Source organism: Leptosomus discolor, chromosome 5 (assembly GCF_034619465.1).
Source record: "Leptosomus discolor isolate bLepDis1 chromosome 5, bLepDis1.hap2, whole genome shotgun sequence".
Lineage (NCBI taxonomy): Eukaryota > Metazoa > Chordata > Aves > Leptosomiformes > Leptosomidae > Leptosomus > Leptosomus discolor.
The window spans coordinates 59,966,750-59,994,668 of NC_141395.1; the positions used below are offsets into that span (position 1 = coordinate 59,966,750).

Sequence of the window (27,919 nt, forward strand, 5' to 3'; positions counted from 1 at the left end):
GCCCAGTGCCCAAGAGCACCAGGCTGCTGGGGGCTCGTGGGGCCCTGCTCTTAAGGGTCCGCACCACATGGAACTCGCTGACGCCACAAGTTGGACTCTTCAATAAACACCATTAAAAACACCTGAGAGCTAAAGGGTCTGCAACAACTTGCAGAGCTGGACTAACCCACATGTGCCCGCCAGCCACCAGACCACCTCTTCGGGGCACGTCCATGCCTAACACAGGGCTGCCGTTTGGTGTTGGGAACCAAATCTAAGGTCACGCTCTAAGATGACACCACAAATTGCCTTTTAGCCTTCCAGGAACTTCCATGACTTTCATTTCATACAGGTTTATCGATCTTAATTTTTTTTTTTTATGGTTTAACACAAAGCTGAAATGACAGGCTAGAGAAAAGAAGGCTTCTCAGAACAACCCGGCATACATCTGTTTTACAGCTACCGCTCCTGCCTAGCCCGCCCCAAAGTTAACCTGGAAAACAGTAAAATCTACACAAAGTTTTATTGCAATCATACAAGGGATACATCAAGGGTCAAATACAACAAATACTATGATGCAATTTTACATTTATTAAACTACAGTTCAAAGCACAAATTTACACATTCTAAATACACTAAACATCTAATGAAGTCACACTGGTCTCCCACTGACATTTGATATATCTGGGCGAAAGACAATAACTTTACAAGACTTTTCTAACAGGAATCCTTAGTATAAAAACTGTGTACTTGTATGTAAACTGTTGAAGAACCCAAGTGATGGGTTTCCATCTCCACTAAGTCATCCATTTTGTTGCATATTTAAACGCTCAGGGGTTGAATGAACTTGATTTTAAATTTGGACGCCATTATCTAACCCTCCCACCCCCCCATGAATTGTAGCTGTAGCTTGTTTTGCCTGGTCCCCATTAGCTATTACTATTTTTTCAAGTTTTGAAGAGAATGAATTGAATTCAAGATTGTTCCATTTCTCCCATACTGGAATGTTGACCAGACAAACTACAGACTTGCAACTGCAGGTCTAAATGAAGCGTTAATGCCTGTTTAAGCTGCAGTGGAAAAGCGGTCTTCTGGGCTCAGCTGAATGCAAGAAGGCACAAAGAAGAAGTTCTTCATCAATGTGTCTGAAGCAATTCCAGCATCTTGCATCTCATCCCTGCAGCAGGAAAGGACGGGAGTTGTAACGAGCTGTTTTCACGTACGATTTCACACCAGAAACCAGCCCCGACTACAGCACGTAAAGCCACTGGTGTGGGACAGGTTGGCCCCGGTCTCGGTAGAAGGGAGCATCAGCCGCCACGCAGGCGCAGCAGACACAGGAAGGCCGTGACCCTCCACTGGCAGAGGCGTGGGGCCTCGATTACCCGGGTACTGGAGTTGCCCAGCTCCCACCATCCCCACCACAGCATCCCTGCCATTCCTGCCTATGAGGAGGGTCCTGTGTGAGTGAGTTGCGGTTACCGGCATTAGGAAAGCTCAAAGGCTGGTGTCGGACAGTAAAAGGCTTTACAGCTACCACTAAACTCACGGCTGACATCAGGGATTTTGATTTCCTTTGTCAACCTTAAAGCAAAGCTGGCTTTTCCACAGCTCTCACCTTAGTCTTAGCAAAGTCAGACAATAGTAAAAGAAAACCCACGAACTAAAAATGCACATTCTCGCGCTCGGTTTCATCTTCTCACGTTTGCCATAAAATGTAATTCATATTGGGCTGCAAGTGTACACTCTTGAAGGAAGTGAAAACAATCTTGCTGCTATCAGGAGAGTTTTCTTACCAGTCACTGAAAGACATCATGTAGTAAATCAGCGGCCTCTGATAGTCGTTGAAGGCAGACTGTTCCCCTAAGGTACCAGAACCCATATTGTCAAAGATCAGCCAATCTCCAACGCTCAACTCTGGAAGAAGACAGTTTTCCACAACTTGATCAAGCTCGTCACAGGATGGACCCCAAAGGCTGCTTGCGAACAGAGGCTCATCTTCCTTGTATTTCTAGATGGAAATGATCCAGGTAATTCAGGCTTCAGATTATTAAGTAAGAAAATTTTCAAATATACATAAGGATAATTCTATAAATAATATATATATACACACATATGAAGTGTTAAATATATATTAAAAATATAAGGGTAATAAGGACTAGCTCTGAAAAATATAGAAGGACTCACCTTGTGAACCTCTGGGATAGTATTCAGTTTCTCAGACAATTTACTTGCAAAAGAACCATAAACACCATCATTTATGTAGTACGTAAATACCGGTTCATCATCATTCCTGGTTTGCTCCACTGGAAGTAAAAAAGAAGCTGTCTTGCATGCATTTTTTGTCATAAGTAGTCCTTCTGCAATCTAACTGCAAGTCAACTGCTTTCTCCTGACAAGGGGCTTCCATATATACTGGAATGGGAGAATTACGAGCAGAGTAATCTGTATGAGACCAGATTGTAAGTTCAGTTGTAACCTTAACTGTGAGGCTTAATAAAATTAATACTTTCAACAATAATCACTCTTAAGAATATAAACCCGATTTCTACGTCAGCAGAGAAGCAGCTCGCTCTGGGCTATGTTTTTCTATGTTCTTCTACCACAGAACCTCCTAACACACCTTCAGTAAAGCACCCAATATAGGTTTAACCACGGAGAAGTCAAACCTAGAACAAGAAGTGCCACCTGAACGTAACACAGTGAGATACACAGGTAAGACACGGTCAGTCTCTCAAGAGGCTGCAATGCAAGCGTAAGGGAACGCATTAAACATGTGCCGAGGCAAGCTAGCCCACCGTGACTAAAAGCCGGCATTTATCTGCACCGATGCCCAACACGCAAGAGAACCACGACCCTCACCTCCAGAAGGAAGAAGTTTATCATACTCAGCAGTCTTCTTTGCAATGATGTTAACTGCTAGTGTAAATGCAGATGAAACGTAGTAACACCCAGGCTCTGCAATCACATTAACACCAGAGTCCTTAGGAAAGTAGACATCCAGCAATGGCCTGATGACGTGATTAACCTAGGAAGTCAGAGGTAAGACCAATGAAACTCAGCTTATGCATATGTCAGATACACACGCTTTCAGTCAGCAACAGTTCTAGTAAGCACACCAAAAGCTTACTCTGTTCTCTGACAAGTGGCCTCACCAGAGGTCCAAAATTCAGAGGGGTTTAAGAAAATAGGTCATTCTGGTAAACACTGAAGACTGAGTACCATGCAGTCTCTCCTCCCAGCCAGAGTTCAAGTTGTGGCACACTCAAGACTGCACAAGCCATTTCAAAGTTTGCCCAGCACAACAGACAATGTGAAACTATGTATGAATCCAGAGGAACAAGGAAAGGGCCTTTTTGTGTTCAGTTCTGAATACTGTCCTAATAGAAACAGAACGAACTATTGATACTGATGGTCAAATCTTAAGCCTGATACATGAAGATCAACGAGTATTTTGGTGATATTAGAACAGTTAGAACTAAAAAGAGAAAAGCCCTGACTGCTGTTAGTAACCTTTCACTGAACCTGTCACTATCTACATTCAAGGAGTTTGTCTTTAAGACGACGTAACGGTGTGAACAGGTTTCACACGCCACTGCATACTAAAGATCTCATGTAGGCCAAATCAATGCCTAGCCAAAGCAAAGATAAAAGCAAGACCTTCAGTCTTCAGTTCTAAAGCAAAGTACCAGGAACTTTCATATAGCAGCAATAGAGTTTGTGATCCAAAGCATGCTAAGCAATCCTGGCCCAAACCATGCAATAGAGTGATCAGATGGACAACAGTCAACTGCCAAAAAAAGTCAATTACGACTGTCAAGATGGCTTAGGATAGTAAATTAAGCTGTGACACACTTAAGTCAGCATTCACCCAATATGAACAGGATTAAAGAGAAGTAATGATCACCTCCAAGGACTGAGTACATTACCCATGGTAAAGATATAAAACCAATTATTTGGATCTTAAGAATTACAATCTAACATGGAATTTAGATCAGGTGTCGGCTATCAATGTTAGTTTGAAGGCTAAATGCTTCAGGTTCCTTAAAGTTAAGAGTTTCAACTTTCAATGCATTGCATACCTCTTCCAGCTGAAGTTCTGAACCTGTGAAGCCCCCACCAATATCCAACATGTTCATCTTAAAGCCAAATTCTTCCTAAAATACATAGGCAGAACATAAGTACACAGACAACTAACTGTAAAAATAGTTTTTGTTGCTCCTTGCTGTGGTAGTTTTCTATATACTTCTGAGCATATTTGGCAGAACGTGTCTAGCGAGGGAGTAACGGCATCGTAACAGTTAGCACAGCTCCATCAAACCGAGCAGTAAGAGCCCTGGGATGCCGACAGAGGCTGGTTATACAAGCCTCAAGCAGAAGTCCCACAGCAACGTCGGCTCCCGTCTTGTGGCATTTGTTATATCCAGACAGCATTTCCTGAACGGGGTGGCACACTCTGACCAAGGAAGGTTTTAGGAATTTACAAATACTTATAACGCAATTCTTTTGGACAGTGCTTACGTAACAAGACTGCTACAATGAACTGGCCCAAAGATCAGTGAGAACTTCGGTTCTGTTGCCCTCTGTGTTACCAGTCACAGGTAAGGCACTGACTGCAGCAGTAAGAGCAAGACTCGCAGTCTTCTCTATATAGTTTACCAGCTTCTCATTTACAGGGAGACAGGTGTTCAGAGAAGGGATTTTCAAATTTTGCAATATGAAAAATACACATAGAACATTAAGACACAAGTCATCTGAAGCACCCAACAAATCCTTTCCTCTTCATCCAAATTTGAGTATTGCCCCCTGCAATGTGACACCTCTATTTCTTGTGATGCTTAGTGATTAATCTCAGAGACCATATGCACCAAATCAGTGGTTCTATCACAATGAATGTCACTGTATAAACGCCTGATGTTTTAACATAACTTAATGTCAAATGTGTATTTGTGGGACTAGGATTTGTATTTCAAAAAATCCTTTACTAGAAGTGGGAAACCGATTTTTTGCTGTTTGACAATAGCATACGAGGCTACTGCCTGTCAGGGGAACAGTATTCATTAACCTTTGTCCACAATTAGGATTACAAAGTTTGTTTTACCCCTACTACACATCTCACAATGGAGTGTTTAGTCCCTTACTAAAAGCTCCATTTCCTACATCACTATTTTGGAAATAACATAGTTGGCTTGTTAGCATGATTAGAATAGAATGGACCCTCTACTGTAGCAATTGTCTGGGGGTGTATATAGGTGTATATATACATATATATCTACTTACAGCCATGTCAAACACACACCGAGCATCAGATATAGCATGAATGTACATTTGCAGTTCCTTGCAAGAGCCTGAAACATGAAATCTGAAAGAAACAAAACCACAGTTAACACACTGAACCACACAGCTTTCAGACCCACCAAACTGTTTCACCGTCTAACACAGCAGTGGAAACCATTCATTCCCAAACGGCTCAAGACAAGCTTGCATAAGAATACAGTAACTGCAGAGAGGAGGCTCAGAAGATGTTTGCCTTCTATCCCATTGGATTTGTACTTGAGGCCTGTCAGGCTCTTAAGCCGAGAATGTCCTACAACATTCTCATCTTTAAAAACAAACAGATTTACTGACCCTTTCAGTCTTCACTACCAAAGTGGTTAAAATTTGTTCTTCAGTGGGTGCCAATGCTAACACACTACTTGTACAGTCTCCCCTCTCCACCTACTTTGCACTGCCTTGCCTCTCTCCAGGGCCATCCAGTTTTCTTCTCAAAGCTAGGGCTGTACCACCCACGCTACCTACTCTTCCCAACATCTGGGAGAGGGTGAGAAGAGGCCTGTCCCATTGCCACCTGGTTCTGAATCCACTTCACCCCAGGCCAAATTCTACTTTCACAGCAAGGCCAAACAGGCTGGTGAGCAGGGCATCAGAAGCAGAGAGGTACTGATGCCTCCCACAGGCTCCTGAATCCCTTCTGGTTCCTTGACCAAAAGGTTTAAGTACTTCTGTAACAGTGGTAACAATTGGGGTGCTAAAACAGGCACCAACATTCATTCCTATGGGCTTCCTGAAGACTCGTATGGTCTGCTGGTTCTGGACAGACCATACACACCCGTCTCAGCCGCAACACTCTCTACTACAAGCCTTCTCCTTTAAGGAATGCCATTTTGAGGCAAATGCCACTTTTTAAACTTACTTGCATGAATCCACATGTGGATTTTTTTTCTTAATAAAGAAAATGCACAAAAGCCATGTGATTTTTGTTAAAGTTAGACTTTATATAAGAGGTAAATTTTCTCAGTAGTATCATCTAATTTAATACATTTGTAATTTGTAACGATTTTAGTATGTTTATGCTTTAATTTAGCATCAATTCCGAACAGATTTACATCAAAGCAACTGTGGTTTAAATCCCCAAAACTTGGCTTTCATTTCAAACATTTTTTTTACTGTCTTGATGACCCACCCTCTTACTTGTTTGGTTGCCTTCTTAAAACATTGATGGGCATGCGATACATTAGCAGCTGAAAGTAGACAGAACAAAGACTTGTGCGTGCATTTCTCCCCCATACAGTAAAATCTTTGTCAAACTTCAAGTTAAAATACCACAGATCATTTGGAAGCTCTCAGAACACTAGGATTCATTCCTGCCATCTGCAAGTCAAAAAACTTATTTGAGTATTTTGTCTTGGTATGATCAAAGAGTGACATAGGACCTAACTCTTAGAAAATCCAACCCCATGTTCATCTTGTTGACAGTCTGTCCAAACTATTCCATGCTGTACTAGTCCTACCTGTTATGCTGTTTATTGCTGGGAAAATACAAATCGAGTTACCACAGAAGATCAGCTAGAAAATAGGAGAGGCTTCTAAACCTTGCTTTTATGCTGATAGGATTTCCGATACTCTATTTCAAACTGCTTTCACATCTGCAATAGTTACTCTGTTTCATACTCATTTTCTCTTGTATATTAGTGCTTTGCTTGCAAGAAAAAACTCATGATATGAAAGTTTTGTTTTGTTTTATTTTTTAACCCCTGTAAAATAGTGCCAAAGGGGGAAAAAAAATTCTTTTGTATTCTATGTCTTGAGTACATCACACAAACATCTGCTCAGCCAGCAGAGAACAATAAAGTTACTCACTTTACACCAACTATTTGGACTCCCAACTCCTTAGCACATTCCATGAGGTGCCTACAGTTCTTCAGGGTGGTGCCAAACTTCATATTCATCTCCTCATCAGCAGTAATGTCTTCTGTGGCAATGTGCAGTAAGAGCCTAAGAGAAGGGGAAGATGATTGGGGCAGTTGGTTTACATCATCAGCACATGTGAAGCCTGAAGACTGTCAGAAGTGTGTTGATTATGTTGTCAGTACTCCAGCTCCATCGATGGATGAGTCAAGTGAACCTAATAAAAACAATCCTGTACAGAGAAAAAACTAGCAATTAGGGGCTAAAACATGGAGCCAACAAGGATAAGGGATTTCGAAATGCAGCAACTAAGACTCTTTTGTAGCAGCAAGAGTCTGTTGAGTGCTGGAATAGAAGAGAACGTTACCTTCTAACAAAGTTTACTTCCTCATAAAACCATTATGGCTGCAACATGGTTTTCCCATCTCTGTCCTCCTTTCTAGCCAAGAGGAGAGTGTGGAGATTCCCCTTGTCAGCCAGGTATCAGACCTGGTTACAGCCAGCATCTGGAGAACACCAGGCTGACAGGTTGAAAGTACACCCCGAATACATCCCTCCACCTCCCCTCCTGGCTGAGCACAGGGACTGAGGATGGGTGGGCATGTCAGTCCTTTCCCTGCCCCTTCTCCCAGGCCCCTTGTGGGGCAGGGAGGCAGCAAGTATTGCCTCTCAGAGTCTGATGCAGTGAGACAGCTCCCTCCCTCCAGTCAAAGCCTCATTCTGGGTAGGTTTGGCAAACTGCAGTACCAGTGTTGACAGTTTTCTACATTGAAGTCACACTTTAGTGGCAAAGGCATGCTCACTTCAAAACCTCTGGAGATATACCCCCAAAATTTACAAATCCAAACTGCTTTCCACTAAGAAAGTCACTCCGTCACTCCTCCCCCTCCCCCAGTAAAGATCAATTAATTAGCCAAGTGGTAAACTAATCAGAAGTTGCATCATGACACACGTGCAGACAGCACAGAGCATGTTACAGGTAACCAGTATGGAGAGTGCAAACAAGTGGTAGAAGCTCTGCACCTAAAGTGAAAGACATGCAACAAGCAAAACTTGGCCCCGCCACTACAAAACAGCTGTTGGCCTAACAGCTAGCTTGACTTCTAAAAGCCCTTTCCAAGTGTCTCATGATGTGTGTAAAATGCATTTTGTAAAGAGCAAAAAAGTCCTAAGTTCCCACACAGGTTGTCCAGCAATCCTTGTTAATTTTCATTTATAACATTTCATCTTGGGAAACTGGGACTAGCTTCTCACTTCCTGCTTCCCCACTAGCATAGATAATCCTGTTCAAGAAATCTGTAGTCAAACAATATTTTGTGAAGCATTTGGAAAAAGGGCTAGATATAACAAATGGTCAAAAGTTAAACTAACAAAATGTAAAACAATTTCAAATCTACTACTATGGTTTGTAACATTAAGAAACAGTTTTGTCTAATCTTAAAGACATCAAATGCTAATTATTTCTGATGAACTGTTATGACAGAATTACAAAGTGAGTCAAGACATTTTTCTAGTGCACACCACTCAAAAAAAAATCTGATTTCTAGAAATCTATCAGAATTCTCCTGGGTTTCAGTCAGTTAAAGCAAGGCTAGAGGGCAATTGTGCTCGGGTTTTTCGTTTATTTAAGGAAGCTTTGATACTTATAGCAACCACGCCTCTACTGGATCTCTTAGGACACCAGCAACCTTAGCAGTTAGATTTTGCCTGGAAAAATCCAAAGGAATAAAGAAATGAAAGACTAAGCACTCCTTTCTGACACTTCTCTTTCTTAGAAAAGAAAATTGCAATCATTTGAGTTACTACTAAGACTTCCAAAGGCAGAAACATCAATCATAAAAAGAGACCCACCTATTACTGAGTTCAGGGCAGAAAATTACAAGTTTTCAGAAAATCAGAAGGAGAACTACAGACTTTTAAGCAGAATTTAGGGAAGATTTAGATTAGCTATTAGGAAGAAGTTCTCCACTGTGAGGGTGGTGAGACACTGGAGCAGGTTGCCCAGAGAAGCTGTGGCTGCCCCCTCCCTGGCAGTGTTCAAGGCCAGGCTGGATGGGGCTTTGAGCAACCTGGTCTGGTGGAAGGTGTCCCTGCCATGGCAGGGGGGCTGGAACTAGATGGTCTTTAAGGTCCCTTCCAACCCAAACCATTCTGTGATGCTACGATATCCTCAGCCAAAGCATAATTAGCTTCATCTACAAAAAGACAACTTAGCTGTAACAACTGCACGTAGGAAGAACAAGGCTATATAAAAACTTTGACTTTTTGAAACTACGCCAAGGAGGAGAAAGAAGAAAACTCAATTTGTCACTTCAGCATCAAAGTTTTAATGACCTGAATAAGAGAATTCTAACAAAACAAGCAAACAAATCTCTACTCAAGTAGGGGAGATAGAGATCAGGTTTCTAGAAAATTTAGATGGCAAATTTCAGTTCTGTAGAAATTGAGTTTTCTGTCCTTGGTAAACAGTAACTTTTTCAAATATTAGACTACGGATCTTTGAAAAGTAGAGTTTATGTTGTTTTCTCTAGCTCATGAAAACTCCATCATTCTGTCTCCTCACTCTACAGTTTCTCTGGCTCAAGAAAATTCATGATCCAAACTCCTGTTGCTGTGGATGTTACTATAGACAACATCTTCTAAAAGAGGTTGTTACACTCCAGGAAATAAATCAATGTGAAAACTAACAAAACACTAAAACCACCAGTGATAACTAGTAAAACACTAATGACATTAAGAGACAGCTTCAGTATGGTTAAGGCTTTCAAATGCGCAGGGTATGCCAAGGCCAGCATCTTATACACAAAATTATTTATCATACATAACATCCTCTGCATAGGAAATACTCTCCAGTATGCAAAGCACTGACAGGCTTCCACAAGGACTAAGTGTAATCACTAGCAATGGCAGCATTAACTCTCAAGGTAGTCTAAAAAAATAATAACTAGGTGGGATGAACAGTCTCCAAAAACTGAACTTGGTAAAGTCCTCCCAATTCCACAGCCAGCGTCAGTTTGGGGAGAAGACATGACACTTTAACAAGGACTTTCTAGAACCAAGGGCTTTGTAAAGGATGTTGGGAATTCAGTTTCTCAGGGCACTCTGATCGCATTTGTGGGAAGCCATACTCCGTTACTCACAGGAAAACACTGTAACATTCATTTAGGCTCTTACTCCAAATTTCTTAAAAGTAGGGCCCACAGCCAAAGTATTACTATGTGAGGGACATGACACTTAATGACATGAGCACCTATCAGTATAAAAAGAGATTACAGTAAGTTGGCAGCAATAAAATCCTCCTACTTAACCAGAACATCAGCTTTGATCACTTCTCTACAGAAAGCATCTGGGCCAATACTGAAGTGACTAAAAATAGAACTGGAATCAAATTTCTCACTGTTTTAATAGCGGGGAAATACCTGTAGGTGTATTTAATAGACTGCAGAGCATGCCCAAACTCTAGATGGGACCCGATGCGCATGCTCATTTTCTGGCAAGTCTCAGCCCTGACTTCAGCTGAAGCCAGTAATACCCTAACAGAATACCCTGAAAGAAAACACCTAAAGCCACAACAGAGCAGGAGGAAGATGTACTTGCAAATGATGAGGTGCCAGACTTCTGAATTTTAACCACCAAAACCTTTACATGAAGATTGCCCTACAGAATCAAAATGCAAGATTTCTCCCAAAAACAAGGGCCTTACTACCGTATTAGGAAGCTGAGACCCAGCAGGGAAAAGCTGCAAAAAAGCTACCTTCGAAGGAGACAAAGAGAAGACAAAAATAGGTACAAGTGATTGTATTCATGGCATCTACCTTGCTGGCAACTCAAACAGACCAGGATACAAGAAAAATTAAGTCTACCCCCACAAAAAAGGGCAAACCAGAATTTTAACACTTACTTGGCATTTGGATGGTTACGTGCAATTTTCTTCAGCTCAATATCACTGTCACAAGTCATGATGTTTATCCCAGCTTTCGCTGCATACTTTATCTGAGAAGCTTGCTTGCAAGGATTTGTATATATAATGTTTTCAGGAGAAATGCCCAGGTCTTGTACCAACGCCATTTCAGACTGAAAAACAGGAGCATACCAGAGTCTGACACAGTCCAGTACACTATCTTTACTGAATTTATTAGATGTGCTCTCGCACCGGACTACATAGTCAAATACACTAAAGAGAAAACTATCCGCTCCTTCGGTAGAATTTAGATTTTCAACAGCCAGTTACACGGGAGTTCACAATTTAATTTGTATTATTTATAACCATGGCACTCAATACCAAAGAGTATTTTAAAACAGCAGACATATGGAAGAAAATAAGGTACAGATACATAGGAAAAAACCCAACAACTTACTTTACTGGAACATGCAAATCCAATGCCAAGGGTTCCCAAAATTTCAAGTACACCTGGAGTGGAATTGCATCTTACAGGATAAAATGGTTTTATTGGTGCCATCACATTCTGCCATTGTATGTTCTTCTTTACAAGCTTTCCAAGATCACCAACATAAAATGCTCTTTTTCCAGCCTAAAAAAAAGGAAGAATAGGAAAATAAAGCGTCTGAAACTGCGGGTTTGGTGTCAAAACACCAACAACCCATGAAACAAAGTCTAAAAAAAATCAGGTACTTTTTTCACCCTGCTACTAACTTTTAGTTATGACCTTGAACAATGCTTTTTACTTTCACTTAGCAATTTGGACTACTTAAAAAAAAAAAACCAGCAAAGGGAATACCTACCACTTCAGAGATATTATGAATGCTATTTAGTCAATATTCTGAGGTTCCTGAACAACAGAAAATACTTAAACACCAAATGCTGATTTTATCTAAAAATACAGAATAGGTTACAAATCTCTTCAAACTTTCTATTTTCAGTAGTCTGCAACTTTTTGGAGGAAGAAAATCCACTGGGACAAAAGCTTCCACAGTCTCAACAATTTATAGCTTATTGTACAATGAATAAAATCTAATGCACTACCATTACTTCAACATCTAGCTAATAGCTCATTTTACTGAAAACTTGTTTGATAGTATTTTAATTCAGGAAGTCAAGTTTGAGACTGTCCCTCCACATCTTGTGAAGCACAAAGTTCAAACAGAATTTGAAGAACTAAACTCAGTGTGTTAAGGTTGCAGAGTCAAGCACGTAATAGTTAAGAAAATGCACAGACACTTTTCTGGAAACTGTTAACAGTCCCTCTTGTGCATCTGTTACCATAGTCTTTCTCAATATCAATTCATGATGTGCATGTAGTAGATCAAAATCCAAATAGATCATTCTATATTTGCTTGTAATGTATACTCAGTAGAACTCCTGTAAACGAACAACCTACTGTACACCAGTTAAAGACCATCAGAAAGTACATGATCGATCTGAATTAAGACTGTACATGTTAACTAACAAATGTTAATTCTAGCACTTGACTTTCACATATATGAAACTGTGTGGTGGCTTATTGTATACAATGCCTTTATTTCTGTTTAAAAAACACAAATAGAAATTCCATCGGGTGGAAACATACTGACCCCCTGTACGGGTCACCAGCAGGAATGGGATCTGGAGCTTTAGATCCATGGCACAGGCCTCTACCCCTTGAGCTAAAGGAGTAAATGAAAGCAGCAGGAGGCAGCTATCCTCTGTGAGCCAGCCAGTGGTTGGAGACATGACATGTTGCCAGTAGTTTACCTATTTATTTGCTAGACAGAAAAAGAATATTAGGAATCAGGATTTGGGAATCCTACACCTGAGTTCAGAAGGCCATGGGATTTAGTTATTTGCTGTACTATAGTTGAGCACTTGCATTTGAACATTAGTTCTGATAAACCAAGGGAAAAGCGAGCAACTCATAGGTATGGCATATTAATGAAACTTTTTTTAAGCTCACTCTTTCTACAACCTTGTCTATAAAACAAAGGCTACAACATCTTGCTGCCTCCTAAGAAGCAAGTGAAGCCTTAATTCAGTAAAACTACTACTGTATACAGAGAATCATTTAAGTTTCTTTCTAGTAGATTGCTAAACCTTAATAGCTTTTAGATCAGTTTATTTCCTTGAAAGAAAAAGGGTAGCACCTCACAATGCGCTTGTACCCATGTTTCCAACAGAGAGAACAGTCATGGGAAGATGTAACACCATACAGCTGTGAGTGACCACAAATTTTAGACATGGCTTTAAACTGGCTCAGCATACATTTTTGTCTGAAACTTGGCATATTTTTAGGGAAAGAGCAAAAAAGTGTTTTAACTCAGCAATATCCACTTGCCCAATTTCAGGTTCCTGGTCTAAACCCCTCTGATAACAAAACCTCTTGAAACAATGAGATGTGAACCTGTATTTAATTACATCAGCAAGACTACTTTCCTGCTAGCCACACTCAGGGAGGTAACAACTGTTGCCCACATTTCCCCAATAGAATTCAGCCCAAGGCAAACAAACAGCAAAGAAGTAGAACTAGAAGAGGAAACTACTTTAAGGTGAGTTTTAGCCAACTGTTCCTCTGTCGCTGTCAGCTCAGTGCTAAATACCTTGACCTAGTTTGAAGACTTAAGATAACTAAACCAGAAGATTTGGAAAACTTGCAAAAAACTTACATGAGTATGTTCATAAATACAGTTGTCAATAACATCTGCAAGAGTTGCTCCTTCATCCAACAGACCAATGGAGTAATTTGCATCCTCAAGAAATCCTTTCATCTCAGCCGTATTCCACAAAGCCGACAGTCATAAACCAAGAAACACAAGGGATGGGCTTCCAAGCCTTATATCCGGGTCCTTAAATTATGCAACAAACTGTACAAAGAAAACATAAATCAGTGGGAAAAGAGGCACAAAGCATACTATCCCACTATTTAAAAATTAGAAAGAGCTTTCTACATCTGATGTACTAAAAACAAACCACCACCACCTACAAAAATCAAGGATTTTTTTTTTTTTTTTTAATTTGTTCTCCCTCCATTTGCCAGGGATAAGGACAGAACAATTACACTGAAGCCAAGAATAAACCAGAAGCTGTTTACTTTAAATCTGATACTAACTTAAAGACAAGTAAGAAACCACTGATGCAAGGCTGTTTGTGAGAAGAGCCCCAGACTGTATGCACGCTGATCAGTGTTGAGCTTATGCAAACTATGAAAATACTGCAAGTGCAGCATACTTGTACAAACACCTCAGCTCAGCTGTTGTTAAGTATAGCATCTTAAGTGACATTAATATTCAAGTATGCAACTGGAAGTCTGTCTAATACATTTCTGAATTTGTTAAAGAAAACTTGTAGTTGATCAATTAAATGTTAGCACTGATACTACTCACATATTTGTGTTAACATTCTGTTTTTTGTTTAGATGTTAATTTATAACTATTGCCTTCACACATTGTATTTACTAGACCTTTATTTTGTTGCTCTGTCCATAAGATTACTTACAGCACTTAATCTTCAGTTCAATAGAGGTTAACAGAAAGAAGCCACTAGCTAGAAGTAGTATTAAAAATGACAATCTTAGTTAAGCCAAACTGGTACTAAAAGAAAGTAACAGTTATAGCCTAGCTTTATTGGCATCCTGTTTATCCTCAAACCTTCACTGCAAATTAGATGCTGTTTACGAGCAATGTTTTCCAAAAGACAATCTGAATCAAAGTCCAAAGACAGAAAACATGGTTAAATATACACAGTTTTAGAATATGGATTAAATAGTCTCAAGTAAAAACCAGCAGACAGCAGAAAACTACCAACAGCTGATTATACACCTTCATCAGCCTTACCTGATGAACACAACAATCAGCAGCTTACATTCCATTAGTTGCAGGTCTTGTTTAAAAGCAGTTTATTAGTTTATTGCAACTGACTGACCAAATTTTTTGTTTCAGCTGTCATCTTTGACTAACACAAGACTGATCAAGACCAGCCAGCCAACTAGATTCCTTCTTTACATGAACATCCAAGACTTTAACCCCTCAAGAGAAGTTGCATAGTATTTAAAAAAAAAAAAAAATTGTTTTCTAAAGCCACTTGTACTTGGCTTTAAAATAACAAAATTATTTTTCTAATTAAAAGTGTTGATAGAAACTAGAAATATTACAGCTGAACATAAAAAAATGCTTCACTAAAACTTTACAAGCTAAGATGATAATTTTGGCATCAAATGGTCCCAAGGCCATGGTATTAACTCTGTCTCCTGTTTCTGGAGAAAAAGAAGCCACAATTTGCAACATAAGTTTGGTTAACATTGTTACTAATACGAACAAAGTTACTTTTGCTCAGGCTAATCCTAAAAAAACTAAGCATCAGTCACTCCTGCTTGTCATTACACCAAATGATGGGGAAGAGAGCCAGCAGTTTTATATGCTTCCTGCGTAACTCAAGTATGCCACCTATGTTTCTTAAGAGAAGTATTTACTGCCAGGTGAATTTAACACTGTGATAGCAAGAATTTTCAGTTTTTTTCAGAAGCTGAATGACAAAGATAAGTATGCTGGGTAAGAACACACTTGTCTCTCACATACGATGAGTCATGCTTATTTAAGTGAATTCTCAAGATCCAAAACAATCACGAAAGAGAGAGATAATTATTGCACTGATGTAAGGATTTAAGTAAATTACAATTATATAAACAATGACTAGGTAAGTAGACACTATAATAGCCAGGAAAAACTTCAGTCAGTCACATCTCAGTTTAAGTTTGTGAGTAACAGCTAAAACTTTTTTAAAAAACCACCACCACCACCACACAAACAAACAAAAAGAAGCTTGTGAACTAAGCTTGACTTAGAATCAGTGAAACAAAGATGAACACCACAAGCATATTTATGCAGCTACTGTCACCCTCTGAACAGGTACTTCATCAGTATCCTTGATTTGCTGGCTGATTAGCACAAAGTCCTCAACACATTCACCTCCATAAAATATCCATGATTTCCAGGAGCAGACTACCAAGAAGGGTTTGGGTTTCCCCCCTGCTCCGAAAAGAAAAGCTGGTGTCAGCATTTTACTGAAAATCTGACATAGTTCTGGAGTATTCAATACATGAAGATTAAAAGAAGAAAAAGTTCACAGCAGAGTTTAATTCTTTTAGCGTTATTTCTCTATACTACAACTTAAACAGCCTAATGTTTGATTAGGTTTTAAAGTACTTTTTGTATCCTCGGGAATTGCTGGTTGAGTAATAAACACATTAAACTTTTCTTCTACAATAATAGGTCTTTTGTTATCTTGCAAGAAAATTAATACCCAAAGAGAAGAGTAAGTAAACGAACACATGCAAGAACAAGGCAATTTCCATTTTCAGCAGATTATTCAAATGTAGCAGATCTGTTAAGTGTTCAAAAACCACAAGTTTAATTTTTTTTGTGACAGGAAAATTTTCAAATACATTTTGTGCTGCATCTAAATCTGTTACATCTCTTTGGATAAATCTAATCTGTCCTATGACTTCAGAAAAAGTCCAACAAAACTCAGTGGCAACACTTTGACACAGTAACTCTGTGGAAGATGAGCTTCCACGATCCCAGTTCCTCTTTTGCCCTCCCCATTCACAGCCAGTAAATAGTGTAGACTACCTGCAACTGAATGCATGAGAGAAGCGACTGGGCTGCCAGAAGCCTCATATCTGAGCTTCTTTTTATTCTTCATTCAAGTTGGACAAATTCTGTGTTTCTGATCATAAGCTCACAATCCCCTGACATATTGCATAAACCTGTCAAAAACCCTAAAGGCAAAACAAAAGCATTTTACAGATTTACTGCATAAAGGGTACTACTTATCTAGTTTTTAAAGTTTCAGTGGTTTTTCTTCTTAGTACTACAAGCCACTTGCCACTTCCTACACTCTAAAGCGCGCAGATGGTCGAGAGTCCCTTCCACCGAACAAACGCGCAGCCCCGATGATCTGCCCTGCTGGGAGGACTCAGCACACCCAGTGGCACCAGTCACAGCACCAAAGAGATCTTTAGACTCACCAGGCAGACACACAGACCCTGCATGCTAATCGTTTGTGTACCCTATTTCAGCTGAAGCAGCTCAGTCTAAGCTAGCTTTTTTTCTTTGAGTCTTTGTGTTCAATCTGAGTTACACTGGAGTAGATACAAGCCAATTTTGTAGTACTCTTAGAAGAAAGGTTTTTCATAGTTAATGACTGTGGTGTCTATAGCTTTCAGAAAGATGGTGTAAAAAGAGTATTTTCCTCCAAAAGCTGCCCTTTTACTTTTGAGGAGATCCTGTGGGGGAAGAGGGGTGAACTGGTTTAAGTAAAGCATGGAGGGGAGGAAGCCTCTTTACCACTACCTCCCCCAAAGCAACAACAACAAAAAGAACACTTATTTGGTGAGTTAGCTTCAATGAAGGTAATTTTCCAAAATGGACATTGTCTCTTGTAGTTCATGTATCCAAAAGCATCTTATGGCCAAGAAGCAGGGACAAAAAGGAACCCATACTAGTACAGACTTAGTAAAATAGCTGGCAGCAAATCATAAACCACCTAGTATAACCTCTCCCAGGCTGCTAAACAGCAATTGCTTTTTCTAAGCATGTCCATGACATCTGAGCTTTTCCATTTAGCAAAATTCAGAGTTAAAAAAAAGCTAACATTAGTGTACCAACTTCTGTCCTCAGAGTCACAGCCCATTCTTCTCCGCTCCAATTTCTCCTGCTCCGGAAGAAATTACATTTCTTCAGTCTTGTTGAGAATACTCTACAGAGCAAAAGCTGAAATTCCTACCAGCACTGCTACAGCACCACCACAAAACAGTAAACACTTCAGAAAAGTTTCTTTAGGGGGTTAATATCTGCAGTAGGATTTGGGATTGTGCTACAATCTTACTCTGTTCTGACTGGCCCTCCTCCTGAGGGCAGAAGAGAATCAATGATAAAATTCATGAAAGATCAAACAGATACACACAGGACATCGAGAGGATGGTGTAAGTCTTCTATGTCTGTAAGGAATCAGAATTCATGATAGCGCAGACTGCAGTCCTTGCCGGAAGTGCTGACTTGCTGCAAGTCATGATTTGACAGACTTAGTGTGGTAACACCACCCATTTTACCACCTGAAATGTTAGACTGCACAATGCTCCAGGACATACATTTTAGGGCAAACAAAAGCTGTCAAGTGGTATGAGACTTCTAAATAGGCATGCAATTGCATTCTTTGAAGTAAGCAGTTACATCCTCAGGCTCTTTAGGGTTTAACACAATGACTTCCCAGATGAAGAACTTTAAGATAAAAGTTTACATATTTAAACACTGCAATTATTGCAGACATCTGAAACAAAAGAAAATTAAAATGCTCTGGACAGTGCCTAACTAAACATGTTTGCCACATGCAAGCATCCGTAACATATAATTTCCAATTTTTTTCTTTACATTGTCAGAACTACATGTTGTTTGGCCTAAAAAAACCACCAAACCCTGAGGTTTAGTTCTTTCATTAAAAACTTCCTCTATAAAGAGCAAAGTCTCTGCAAACCAAACTGGCTCCCAATAGTGCCTTTCAATTACAAGTCTTATTAAGGAAAATAAATATTTACAAGATTAACATTTATGCTGATGTAAAAATCACAAAGACATAAACCACATTCATATCTCATTCCTTACAGTACTGGTTCTTCAGGGGTAACAGATTAAAAAACAGTAGAAGCATTTTGTCACTAACATTGGCAATAAAGCACAGAAGATGTATCCTACAAAACCAGAAACACGAGTTCTCTGCTTTCAGTGTAGGAAATGCCTATCTATAACGGGAGCATCTTAAAAATATTCCAAGATGCCGTTCCACCAACTTCCACCCTTACCATTCCGTTAGCTGAACGCAGCCACTAACCAACCGATGGAAATGCTGAAGCAAGTGTCTGTTTACAATGGCAGTGGACATTTTGCATTACCCAAATTGCCTCTCAGTAGAAATCCACTGAAGGTGATAGAGTACCTGTACAGCTTAGGTTAGTTGCATCCTACCATGCCCTCGGGAGCATTCCACACAGTTAAGTGAGCAATGTAAGAAGAGCATCTCTGCTGAAGCAAGCAGGCAGAGTGGGTAGATACTATAAAATAATGCCCTGTCTGACATCATCTACAAGAATCATGCTTTCAAGAACCTCCTTCTGTTTTCTTGAAGTCTGAACGCATTATTCAAAGCCAGTAAGCTGGCAAAGCTTACAAAAATGAGTGCTCTTGTAAGTGGACATATAATTCTGTGATACCATACCGCCACTTCTCCTTCATGACAGCATAAGCAGTTAGTTCCCTATCCTACCCTCTGAATTGCTCAGTCAATATTAGTATTTGGCCTCCCCACTGCCCCCCAATCCTCCAAACTCCCAGCCCTCCTGTTCCCCAATTGCCACCCAGTCCTGTTTAGACAAAGTCAAGAGAGCTTTAAAGGCTAGCCAGTCCAGATAACCACTGCTTCCACTTAGCATAGACAGGACTCCTTAGGTGATGAGATTTCCATCACTAATTCCCTCCATTTCTGATCAACCAGTTGTGTGAACAAATAGAACAGATTTCAAAAGGAGCAAAACTTCAGGCCACAGTTGCCAGACTGCTCGGGAAGTCAGAGCTTGAAGAGCAAGACAGAATTAAATCACAATTTCTTCCTTGGCCAGGGTAATACAGGGACATAAGCAGGAGGGAGAGAATTACAAAAAGTATGCAAGTTTAATGCAAATGCAAGTACACCTTCAGACACAAGATTTTTACTTGAGTTCCACTGGAACATAGTATTAATAATTACATTTAAAAGCTCAATTGACATTTTCCCCATTTAATCACTCTGCAAGATGAACAGGACAAACTATGCAAACTACACTACAGGACAAGTAGAGGCTAACTCGCATCTTAGCTGTGTTTGAGGCAATTACCTGTCCTTCAGCACACCAAAACAGGTACAGATTTACTGGCAAACATTGCAGACTACTGCTACCTACATCACTGCTACGTTCAATACTGAACTACTTATCTTTGTGTACAGTATACCATCACTGAACACATAAGAGATCCAAGCTCAAAGTAACCACACAGACCATCTGAACATTCAGCTACAAATACAGTGACATTTCCATTCTAGCACAAGCTATAACTTCCACAGTTTGTCACAGCACATGAGTCTACCAGTTAGAGAAAGAAGAATTGCAGACTATCAGGCTGGAAAGAACCTCAAGGATCATCTGGTCCAACCTTTCCTGGCAATGAAGGTACCAGAACAGCTTTATCCTCAAAGAGAAAAACTGTCAAAGCCAGACAGTTTTAGAAATTAAAATGCATTTATAGTTCCTTAAGATTTTATACTTCAGTCACTCCTTCCTCCTAACAATTCTTCTGCCTTTCTTATCTCTTTACTACTTTACTTTATTCCTGTTGAAGTGCAAAACACTGACGTGCAAGACGTTATGCAAGAGTTCTACCCACATACAAGAGTGAGCCGAAACTCGGAAACCGAACAACATAAACAATTTTCTCACATCTTTTGCTTATAAAAATCATGTGACACCTGCAAAATAGCAGTGATATTCAGAGACTTTTCAGTGTTAACTGTATTCACTTCAATAGAGCAGTCATCTACATAGAACCAGATACACGCAGTTACTTCAAGAAGTTTCAAACAAAAAGAACATCACCTCTGGAGACAAAGTCAGAAATCACAACAAACCAAGCTCACCCTGTGCCTCCCTTACTGCGGGTTTTTCAAAGAACAGTCATCCACATTAAGTACCTTATTAGGAGACAGACTAACACAACTGGCATTTGGACTCTTTGTGGTCTTTAAAAAGTACCTGGCTCAGAGGCACTTAACCATTCTCAAGTTTTACATTAAAAAGCATTATATAATTTATAGGTACTAAGCCAAACGAAAATGCCTTCAGCTAGACAGGAAAAAAAGTAATGCTGCATAAAGTCAGCTTAACTCAGATATTACAAATGCATTTAAGGCTATTGTTAAAACCCCATAAAGCTCTTTTTTATGTTAACGGAACAGGATAACCACACACATTCCACAGTTTTCTGTGCTTCTTAAGATCAGCTATGTGCATTCAGTTGTTTTCTGTTATCATGGTTCTTCTTTTTCTTTTAATAACTATTTGCCTCTTAAAAATGTAAAGGCATTTATAACTGCTTCACGATTTCCATCCAACACAGAATTCCACATTCTACTGTAGCTCAACTACAACTATTTGTGGAAGTGGATAGTAATTAACAAATAATGGAGACAGGCATTTGGGAAGGCACACCCTTCATGATCAGCATTAGTTACTGTTTACAACAGCAAATTTTAACTAGTTCAGTACAAAATACCCTAAGAAATCACACAATACTCAGCAAATCATGACTTGGTGTTAACAGTCATGCAGTGCCAATGCTTGACTTCAGAATTACTACTGAGAGACTGAGGTTACAGAATTTTATTTTAGGACTTCTGCAGCCAATAGCCCTAATCCAGAAAAGCAAATCTATTTACAAAGTTTACTCACACGTATTCAAGTCTCTCAGAAATTCATCAGATAATACTTTTCTCAACAGAATTAGGTGAGTAAAAATTACGGTCTCCCCTTGAAAGAAAGTCCTATGTAATACGCACGCCACTATTTTCAAATTTTGATGTTTTACATGAAGACAGTTACCTTGCTTATGGAAAAGCCAATACATGCTGTTTGTATTTTTGGAAGTGCTTATCGCCCTGCATACAGATGAAAAGAGAAGGAAAAGAGACTTACATGGACAAGTTAGGAGATGGAACCCTACTATCATCAGCTAGGTTCCCAAGGTGGCTCAGCGTTGAAGTCGAACTGTTCTCTATAAAGCACTTCTCCTAAGCCCTCTGGATAGTTGTAAACTTGATCAGAGATTTTGCCCTGTGGGAGAAAAATGTATAAAAAATTAAATTTCATAGCCAGAACAAAATAAAAGCTTTATCTTAAAACATGTAACAAATGCCTTTTCAGTAGTGCCTTTAAGGAGGCTTGCAACACTCCACCATGAAAGTTTATAATCACACAAAATGCCCAGTTTTCAAGAATGAATGTAAACTCTGAGCCAGATCAAGTCAGACATATGAAGAACTGCTAAAACGCATGAACTAGGCACATGAAACTGCTTGTTTGTACTTATCTTTCGTAGTCTCAGAGACTTTCAAAACTAAAAGCAGAGAGCTCTCCATGATCCTGCTTTAGGGCAGTATGCCTTAATACTGGACTACCCTCCCAGAAGTGTTTTTAACCCTGTACCCACTGTGATTCTTCCCCTCCCCACTTCCTTCCTATTTTAGAATTCCCTTGCCATGTTCTTTCTTCCTCTGCTGTGAATGAACACAGCATGTGGGTGAAAAAGCTATGTGGGTGAAAAAAATAGTGCTTTATATAGTGAAACTGAACACCATACAGACAAACCCAGAAATGAGCAAGACTGTAAAAAGAAAGAAACTTATGCTTGCCTTCAGGAATGAGGAAACATTTCAGCTGGCCCTTAAAGGCTATTACACACAACACCAAGGCAGCACTTTGAAGTACAAGGCTAGCTTACTCAAATTAAGGTAAAACCATCACACAAAACAGCACAATGACCATAAAAAGCAGCCAAGGAAACACTAACCAGCCCTGCTGAGAAGTCATTCCTTCTAAAAGGAATTGTCATTTTCATGTAATTAAATATGGTACAGACTGGTCACGTGTAAACCCTAACATACAACAAAGTTTCTACAAATTCACTGTGGTCTATGGCATGAAACATGGAATGTACCAACCTACTGTAGAAATAAATCTCTGCTACTCTCATCATTTAAATGAGACTACATGTGCTGACTACAAAAACCTGGCTTCTGAGAATCACCTAACCCAAACGATCGTCTTTTCAGCCACATTACAGTTGAGCAAACTGCTGAAGTATATTTTTCCACTTACTCTTGCTATCAGAAAAACTAAACTAGTATAGAGAGTACTGAATCAGAGTGAACGCAACTTGAAGGTAATTGTTTCAGCAATTCCACAGAGCAATCTCTTCAGCTTTACCATATAAATTAGCATTCAGTAGTATGTAACATTGAAAATAAACCTCAGCACTTCAAAATTGAGCTATTAAGGAATTTTGCCAGCTAGAATTAATGTATATGCAGTGTATTTAATCTTAGCCATTTCTTCCACTAAAGCAAGGAGCCAGTAATATTTAGTTCTCAGAGTATGCACACAACAGTTTTAAAAGCTGAAAACACTTTCCTTTTGTAAAATTAACTAGTGCTGTTCTGATTATACCCAAGAACACATACAATTTTTCCAGTGATTACAAATTGATTTTTACCTTCTCAGCAAAACAAGTCACTAAAAATAGGTACTTCTAGGGAGAGCACACAATCTTTAGGGCAAAACTTAAAAAGCCATGCTTCAAATAAGTATTACCTGCAGTACTATTCCAATAAATATTCTCACATGTCCCAAGAAGGAAGTGTGCAGTGAAAGTTCCCATGGAGCTGGAATGAAAAGTGATCTTTTTCTGTAGCAAGTCATCTATGAGCTTGCTGAGTTCCAATTGCCCTTCAGAATTTCCCTTAAATGAGAATTATTTATCTGAAGGATCAACATAAATGTACAGAAAATAGTCTGACCACCCTTAATATCGCAGGTTTGCCAATATTAAATATTCAGAGAGAAAAATGAGATGATTTGAGCCTTTCAAATCATAGTAATTTTACACTGCTTTAACCAGCATGAAGAGTTAGTTTGCTGTACCGTGGCAGAGCAGGACTACCATTTTAAGCAGCAGAAGTGTAATAGATGTCCATAACCCATATGGACAAACTCAGTTTTAGAAAAATTGCAGAAGTGATCAAGCCACAATGAAGCATTCATTGCTTAAGGGTCTTAAAGTAGGTATAAAAGCATTCTTTGCTAAACAGCACACTTTGAGCTGTGGGAATAATCGACAAGGCAGCTTTGCCTTTTAATGCTGAAGTGACACCATATGCATGTATTCATGTATCATCTGTTAGTATTCTCTACTAGCAGGTGCCTCAAGTTTGACTGCAGCTCAATCAATGCTGAACTTTGTACCTGAACAGTAACACTCACCTGAGGAACAGAATTACCCCCTGGACATCCACATCACATAGATTTGCCAGAACAACTGCATCACCACAGCAAGCCCTGTGAGCCAGGCTGTTTCCAGCTCACCATATCTGATACTGACAGGCCTACAAAACCAGGAACCGGTTCATTTTCTTTAAAAAAAGTGATCCACTTAATCTCTTCATTTCTGAAGTGAGACCCTTCAGTCACCTGAGCTGAAATATCCATGAACCAAACCCTAGAAATCTATCAATACGGTGACCTTGCACATTTACACCAACTGACAGACTCTGAGACAACAAAGTTACTCCAGTCCCCCCAAAAACCAGCTATTCTTCTGTTACAATAGGGTTTTCCAGATCAGGGCCAGAGCATTGTGGCAAGGCAGTCCCCAGGGAAAAGGAGGTCCTGAAGGGAACATAGATCCCTAAGGAATTCTCCCATGAACCACACTCTTGCTCCTGCACTACATCAACAGTATTTTAAAACGAAATTTGCCATTATACCAAAATTAGTCCATTACACAATTAAGCATCCCTTTCAGGAAGGGACGGTCTTAATTCCCCATCCAGAGTGCTCTCTCTCTCTCCTTTAATTAGAGAGATGGAATAATTCCCAGACCATACAGCCCAGCATTGCTGCAAACACACACCTGCACCAGCCTTCCAGCACAGGGAGCAGCAAGAGGCACAAGCTGCTTGCCTGGGGGCAGGCTGCAGTGCTGAAAGGCCGTGAGCCTGCCTCTTGTCTCCAGTAAAATCGTCCCTACAGGAAGAAACATTCCCATTGCCGTTTACCCCGAAACAACACCCTCCTCCTCCCAAAGTCTTGTAAAGACCCGTCTTTTTCTGGGGTTTAACAACCTTCCCCCAGAGCTCAAGGCCCGGCAGGAGGGACGGGGGGGCGGCAGCAGGCCGGCCGGCTGCCGGGGGCTCAGCCTGCGGCAGGCAGAGCAGGCAGGGAAGGGAGCTCACCACAGCCTGAAGCACATGGGGAGGGGGCTGCCGTGTCGCAAGCATCAGCCACGGCGGCAGCAGCATTGTTCACACGGTGACAGGAAGGAAAGAACTAGACTGGACCAGTCCAGACTGGAACAAACCCCTCCTACCATCACCATTATTCACAACCCCCACCTCCCCCCCCCCCCCAGCACTGCTGCCTCCTGCATTTATCCATGGAAGAACAGTGGGCAAGTGCAGTATCCTCAGAGCCAAAAATCCAGCAGCTGGGGCGAGGGTAGAAGTAGGGCAGCATTCCCCCTCATAGCCAAGCAGAAGACCCAGCCATGCGTCTGGCTGGGAGGGCAGGTAGGTCTAACCCGCTTTATTGGGCACCACACAGCGCCTTCATTCAGGGCAGATATATTTGACTGGGACTACACAATCAAATCCTGCTCTGTCACCGGGGACTGCTGCAGAGGTCTAAAACACAGTGCTTCTCCTGCCTACTGGCACATGTTGGCTGTGCAGGATTTTGCACTGCAGGAGATGCACTTCAGAAAGGCTCAAAAGAAGATTTAAGCTCACTTTCTTCCCTCTTCACCACAACTGGGGTCCCCCCAGCACAGACACTCACCTTCTTGGGCTCCGAACAAGCTCAGACTGCTGACTGGGAAAGACCTGCAGTGCTGTCTAGTAAGGAGCCATAACAGCATCCTCCTCAGCCACACCAGCTGTCCTATGCTTGCGCCACCCCCCTTACACATGCACAACCCCCCCACACCCGCACCATACTTCCAGCTCCTCCACAGCCAGTAACAAGCAAGTAACAGGCACCTCTGCTGACCTCTCACCAAACAGGGAATGGCACCACAGCAAACAAGCACACACTCAGAATACCCTGTGCACAGACTTTACACACATACAGAGCCCACAGCTAAGCAGTGATGGGACCCTCTTCTCCATACTTTCCAAAAGCCACCGGTACAGCAGTGGCCAACCGGACCACAAGTACGAGCAGAAACAGCCAAGCTGGTTGAGGCTCAACCAAGAGACTTCCAGAAGGGCTGGCAGCACCAAACCTGCTACTGCTACACTAACAGACTGACCAAGGAGAGGGGGAAAACATCCGTCCTTGAGATGATGAGCAAATACCCCTGGCAAAGGGAAGAGACTGCTAACAGGAGGGAAGGGCTCCACTTCCCTTATGCTGGAGGACCCCCTGGCCCCTCTGTGTGGAGGCAATTTGCCCCATCATCCCAGCGCTCGTCCTGGAAAGCGTCACTTGAGCAATGCCCTTATCACTTGTCTTGTGCCCTGACAGTCTGCACTGCCACCCTGCTCCCTGGCATGTCCACCATGCCGAGGGGTCAGGGCGAGGCTTCATGCAGGTGCCCATAGTTGCAGCTCAGGTGAGGGGGAAAAAGGAGCGTGACAGCAGGAGCCCGGATGGATAGTCACCGTTACAGACGCACAACATGGCCTCTGAGAAGCAGGCAAGGAGCGACGCCACGGCCATGCCACCAGCTCCTCTTCAGCCTCTCTGACCCCGTCAGCCAGGCCATCCTCAAAGCCTGTCACACAGCTGCCCCCCCTCCCCGGGCCTGAGGGAGCTCCCTGCGTGCAGGTGCACCCGAGGGGAAGGGATCCGCCGAGACCTGCACGGCAGTCGGTGCTCCCGAGCCCGGGCAGCTGTCACAGGGCGAGGGGACGGCGCGCCGGGGGCCGAGGCAGCCCCTCTCCTTGAGGGATCCAGGCAAGGACGCCCCTTGCCCCCTCCCCAGGAAGAGGCGCACCGCGAGAGGCTGCAACGCCCGGCGGGAACGGGTCTCCCGCGGCGGGGCACTGCCCCGGCTGCTGAGGGGGAAGACACCACACAGCCCCCCTCCGCACGAATCCGCCATGTTAGGGCGGCCGCCGAGCCCCCGCTCCCGCTCCCCGCAGAGCCGGCAGCCCCGCCGCCCTCCCGCGCCCTGCGGGGCTGGTGGAGAAGGGGGAACGGCGGCCGCGGCGCAGCCCTCGCCCCGGTCCCCGGCCTCCCCCTCCCGCCTCGCCGCCTCTCACACGCAGGGCTGTCCGCCATGTTAGCGTGGCGGCCGCTGACCCCCTCCGCCCGCTGCGACTGCCGCCCTCCGGGGCGCGGGGGGCCCCGGCGCCCGCCCGCTGTCCCCCCCTCCCCCCCCAGGCGGCGGCCCCACATCGCCCGGCGCCTCGTTGCGCGCCGGGGAAGAGGGGGAGCCTCGGCTCTGACTCATCCCGCCGCTCTCCATCTGCCGCCGCCGGTGGCAGCCGGTCTCGCCCCACGCCGCCGGGCGGAGAAAAGGCAGCGGGAGGAACCGGCCCCATCCCCATCCCCCTCCTCGACCGGCACCGCCACGGCGGCTGGCGGCGGTGCTGATCGCCGGGCGCCCCTCCGCCCTTCCGGGGTGCCGCGGCCACCGCTCCCTTTCCCCTCCTTGCACTGGGGGGAACAAGGCCCCGGGGAGGGCGAGCTCCTTCACTCCCTCCCGCCGCCGGTGTCAAAGGACGCCCCGGCCCGCTCCAGAGCTCAGGGTGGGCGTCGCCACCTCCCTCCCTCCCGCCGCCTCCACCGCGGCGCGAGCCCCGGCCCGGCGGGGAGGCCGGGGGCGCCGCGACCCCCGGCTCCAGTACTCACGTGAGATAACGGCCCGAAAGATTTGGTAAATCGTCTTCTCTTTTTAGGCGGAATTTTTAAAGAGGGATGTGGGAACCTACAGCAGAAATACAGGCGGCGGCAGCGGCGCCTTC

General features: G+C 42.3%; 1 protein-coding gene across 2 annotated transcripts; it reads right to left on the reverse strand.

Moving 5' to 3' along the window:
- Nucleotides 1-888: 888 nt before the first annotated feature.
- On the reverse strand, nucleotides 889-27,919 carry AZIN1 (antizyme inhibitor 1). 2 transcript variants are annotated; one of them, XM_086464972.1, is made up of 12 exons: nucleotides 27,807-27,919; nucleotides 21,873-22,010; nucleotides 13,765-13,962; nucleotides 11,526-11,699; nucleotides 11,069-11,241; nucleotides 7,120-7,254; nucleotides 5,260-5,341; nucleotides 4,062-4,136; nucleotides 2,842-3,007; nucleotides 2,167-2,285; nucleotides 1,776-1,990; nucleotides 889-1,156 (listed from the first exon to the last, which is right to left on the reverse strand). In XM_086464972.1, the coding sequence occupies exons 3-12, from the start codon at nucleotides 13,864-13,866 to the stop codon at nucleotides 1,045-1,047; spliced, it is 1,353 nt and encodes a 450-aa protein (XP_086321098.1). In that variant the 5' UTR covers nucleotides 13,867-13,962; nucleotides 21,873-22,010; nucleotides 27,807-27,919; the 3' UTR covers nucleotides 889-1,044. The 2 variants fall into 2 exon arrangements, with proteins under 2 accessions (XP_086321098.1, XP_086321099.1); XM_086464973.1 differs by having other exon boundaries at nucleotides 27,887-27,907.

Coding starts and splice junctions, on each gene's coding strand:
- AZIN1 (XM_086464972.1), bottom strand. CDS start 13,866: ATGAAAGGATTTCTTGAGGATGCAAATTACTCCATTGGTCTGTTGGAT. Junction 11,242..11,525: donor GATTTGCATGTTCCAGTAAA/GTAAGTTGTTGG, acceptor CCTGTTTTTCAG/TCTGAAATGGCGTTGGTACA. Junction 1,157..1,775: donor ATGATGTCTTTCAGTGACTG/GTAAGAAAACTC, acceptor TTCCTGCTGCAG/GGATGAGATGCAAGATGCTG.